We start from the raw sequence: 3,987 nt of genomic DNA, 5'->3' as shown, positions 1-3,987 counted from the left end.
GTATCATTCTACTCAATCCAGGAGCCACTTTTACCTTGCAAACATTAAAACTGTGAAAAAACACAGCATCTCATAAAAAGCTGTTACTTTTCCTGTACTGTGTTCTGCAGCAAGGATGCACAGCCTTCCCCTGGAGGGACCTGGCACCGAATACCCAAGGAAGAACAAGCTCCCCAGCAGTGGGAACGTCAGCTAAGCCAGAAAGTTCTGAGCCTTAGCTTCCCCATCTTTAAAATGGACTTAAAGCAAAACTGAACAAAGCTTTTAATACATTAAAAGCCATTCTTGCTGGCCCTTGGCCTCCACTGCATCTCCCGCTGAGCCTACAACAGCCTGAGGAACCACACTGATGTCTTTGCCCCTAGCCCATGCGCTTATGTGACACCAGCAGGCTTCTCCAACCCTTCCTGAGCTGCTGACCCAACCTGCGAACAGGGCGTGCTCTTGGGAGCTGCCGCCTCAGCCCCAGCTGGTGCAGGATAGTAGTCTGGGGAGGAAGCTGAAGGGGTCACTACTGCCACCTTGTAGTGACCCCCCGCCAGCCTAGCACTCTTAGACAATGTTGGCCTAGAAAGCTCATCACGGGTGGCCCTGGTCACCCCAGACACCAGGGAAGAAGCCAGCAGGCCCAGGGTCTGTGTCCTTGGCCAGCTCTGGGGCACACATTTGGGAGCCACCAGGCAGGTGAGGTGCCCTGGGGCTGTGGGGCTCGCAACGCTTGCCCTGGGACGAGGAGGCAGCTCCCGGGTGGAGGTAGGCAGTGGGGACAGCCACGGAAGATTCAGAAATGTTAGCGGAGCCGGCACGCCCTGCTCCCTAATTCCACCGTGGACTCCCCGGCTTAGGTTTGAGGGTTTCTGGAGCGCAGAGTCCGGTGAACGGCTTGGAGCGGGGTTGGGAGAAGTAACCCGGGAAGGAAAGAGTGCCCTTTCTCCCAACAGGAGAGGGGAGTCGAGAACCCACCACTGCTCCTGTCATCCGCACCGAATCTCTCTGCCCCTTTTCTAGACGCGAAATTTACTTTTAAACCAGGGCACCTGTCCCGTGACTGATTCGCACTGAGTTGCCGTTTTTTGTATTGGACAAAATTTTCCGCCAATGCTACAGACTAAATACCTCTCTTTTCTGAGCCTCAGACGGATGGTAGCTGTGACGGAGTAGGAAATACAGAATGTGGCCCGTCTACATCGCCATCACTTTATTGTATTGTCACCGTTAACTGTTAACTTAGCTATAAATACTACAGAGCGGGAGAGGGAGAGGCGCGGGCGGCCTCGGGCTGCAGAACTGGGGCCCCCGCCCCGACCCCGGGCGCCGACCCTCCGGGCGCTGTACACTATTTACAGTTCCTCGGTCTCTTTCTCGACCCCTCCCGCAAGGCAGCGCGTGTGCAACAAAGTAGCATCGTCTGTCTGTGCAAGTCCTTCGAGTTAGGCAAACGCCACAGCCGGCCCGCGGCCGTCAGCTGTCCGAGTCCAAATCGCTTTTACCTTCCTCTTCCCTCTTCTCCGGCGACGCCTTGGACGACGCCTTGTTCCACTTCTCGGCGTTCTCGGACTCCTCCGAAGAGGACCGCTTCTGCCGCCTCCATTTGGCGCGGCGGTTCTTAAACCAGACCTGCGGCACAAGGGGGCACGGAACAGCAGTTAGGATCAGAGGCGCGCCTCCCCCAGTGCCCGGCACACGCGGAGCTCCGTGTGGTGGCGGCGGGAACGCGTCGTGGAATCGGAACCGGACCCCCGGAACCGGCCCCGCGCGCGCGCGCCAACAAAAGGAGGGGAGCCAGTGGCTCCCGCTTCCGCATTTTCATTCAACTTCCTGGGCCTAAAGCGCCCTCCAGCAGCCTCTGGGCTGCCACCGGGATGTTTCTGAAGCGCAGGGAGACCTACGCAGGGCTGGCAAAGCCGGCTGGGGCCCCATTTCTCGGGGAAGGACCGCTAGACGCCCCGGCAGGGCCCCGCGCCTACCTCCACTTTCTCCTCGCGGAGGTGCACTTTCCGGGCCAGCTGCTCGCGCGTGCCCACGTCCGGGTACTTGGTCTCCTGGAAGAGGTTCTCCAGGGCTTCGAGCTGCTCATCCGTGAAGATGGTGCGGTGCCGCCGCTTCCGCCGGCAGTGCAGCTGGTTGAGGAGCTGCAGCTCTGTGCGGGACAGCGTGCCCACGTTCATGTAGGGCAGCATCTGGTGCGGCACCGGGGACACCAGCACCGAGCCCGGGCCCTCGTAGCCTGCGACAGGGGGAGGCGCACGGTCAGCTGCCCTTCCTCGCCACCGGACACACTCCCGCCCGCCAGCCCGCGACCCTCTCCCGCTTAGAAATCGTCTGCAAGGGGGGTGCTGGAAATTGGAGGTGCGCGGGAATCAGGGGTGTAGGGAAAAGGAGGGAGCGCGTAAGAGCGTCCACCCGCACCCCCCCGCCCCAAGCCAGTTAGAGAATTCTAAAAAACCTAGTCTCCCGCGCAGGCACTGAATTACAGTTTTCACTAACGCGACAAGTTTACAGCAAGAAGTGTGCAACCTCCTGCGCCCAATCTGCAAAAGTGTGTGCGGGGGGGGGGGGCACTTGCCAAAGTTGAAAAGTTTGTGCAAGGTGAATAAAGCAAGCGCCACCGCCCGCCAACGTCCCAGGCACTAAGGACCGCGGCCGGCGGCGAAGGCCGGAGCGAGCGCGACCCTACCTGGCGGTGTCGCGACGCAGGAGCACTGCTGGGCGCCCAGCGGGGGCACGGCCCCGCAGCAGGCCGGGCCCACGGGCGCCGCCTGCACGTGCAGCTGCCCGTAGAAGTAGTTGTTGTAGCCGAGGCGGGAGCCGCCGACCGCGGCCGGGAGGCCCGCGCCTCCCGGGGCCACGGGGCGCGGGTAGAAGGCGCCATAGTCCGAGGAGGCGCCGCCGCCGGCGCCGTAGAGCGAGTCCCCGTGCAGGGCCGGGAAGACGACGGGAGCCGCCGCGCTGGGCGCCACCGGCAGCACCGAGTCCTTGCAGCGCGGCCGGGCAGCCAGGATGTTGTCGATGCTGAACATGTTGGCGGGCATCCCCGAGGCCCGCGCCGGGACCGGGGGGCGGCGGGAACGCGACGAGGAAAAGAGCCTCAAAGTGGGGGGGTCCCCTCTCCTCCCGCCGCCGACCAAAGCGAAAGAGAGCGCGGGCGAGAGCGGCCCCGCGCCCCTCCCCGCCCCCTGCGTCCGCGCGCCCTCCTCCCGCCCGCCCCGTGCCGCGGCGTTCGCCGAACTCTACCCGCGGGTAGGACGCAGCTCGGGCCAGCTGAACCTCTCGTTGGTTTTATACTGAGTCGACGTCATCCTGGATTTAGTTCCTGGTAATATGCAGATGACAAACAGAACCAGATTTGGCCCTTTCTTTTCCTTGGGGTGGGGGAGGGGTGGGGGCGGAGGGGGCGAGGTACCAAGGGGAGGGGGTTACGGGACCTGAAAAGAGATTGTGGATTGCGAATTAATGAAATTAACCTAATCTTTTCCATTCGGCAGCCCCGCCGCGGGCCGGGCTTGCTGGGCGGGCGGCCTAATTGCCCTGGTTAATCTCATTAATTCCATTGTGCCGCCGCCGTTAACAACTCCCTGCGCCCGACCTCTCCACCCCACCCTTTTTCTCAGATTGGGTCCTATTATTGGGTGCGATTTCCTCTGCCTGTAGCTCAAATTCATTGTGGCCAATTTTACTTTGGGGCTACGTTTTTTCCCTTTCAGAATTTGTTTTGTTTTAGAAATTGTGAGGGGCTGCGTCCTCTCGCAAGCAGGATTGAAAACTCCGCGTCTCCTCCGGTCCCGCACGTACTCACTGCCTCTAATTTCACCTTTCTCTCTTTTAAGTCTTGAGGTTCTCTCCCAAATGGATCTGGTTAATCCCCACCCAAAACCTTTTGTTTTTGCAAAAGCCAAAACTTGTAAAGGGAAAAACGACGAAAGAAGAGATGCATTGTGTTTCCTAAAAGGAAAAAAAAAACCAAAAAACTTTTTTTGCAGCCACTTT

At 60.1% G+C, this 3,987-nt stretch overlaps 1 protein-coding gene across 1 annotated transcript; it reads right to left on the bottom strand.

The window, feature by feature from the left end:
• Positions 1–1,183: 1,183 nt before the first annotated feature.
• GSC (goosecoid homeobox) lies at positions 1,184–3,241 on the bottom strand. Its single transcript, XM_012655210.1, has 3 exons — positions 2,678–3,241; positions 1,968–2,227; positions 1,184–1,617 (listed from the first exon to the last, which is right to left on the bottom strand). Exons 1-3 carry the CDS (start codon positions 3,030–3,032, stop codon positions 1,462–1,464), a joined length of 771 nt encoding a protein of 256 aa, XP_012510664.1. The 5' UTR covers positions 3,033–3,241; the 3' UTR covers positions 1,184–1,461.
• Positions 3,242–3,987: the final 746 nt, after the last annotated feature.

Source organism: Propithecus coquereli, unplaced genomic scaffold (assembly GCF_000956105.1).
Source record: "Propithecus coquereli isolate 6110/MARCELLA unplaced genomic scaffold, Pcoq_1.0 Scaffold468, whole genome shotgun sequence".
NCBI classification, from domain to species: Eukaryota; Metazoa; Chordata; class Mammalia; order Primates; family Indriidae; genus Propithecus; species Propithecus coquereli.
Note: the sequence above shows the minus strand (reverse complement) of the source record. Positions and strands in the feature narration are given on the sequence as shown.

Coding starts and splice junctions, on each gene's coding strand:
- GSC (XM_012655210.1), bottom strand. CDS start 3,032: ATGCCCGCCAACATGTTCAGCATCGACAACATCCTGGCTGCCCGGCCG. Junction 2,228..2,677: donor CTGCGTCGCGACACCGCCAG/GTAGGGTCGCGC, acceptor CCCCTGTCGCAG/GCTACGAGGGCCCGGGCTCG. Junction 1,618..1,967: donor TCCGCGAGGAGAAAGTGGAG/GTAGGCGCGGGG, acceptor CTTGTGCCGCAG/GTCTGGTTTAAGAACCGCCG.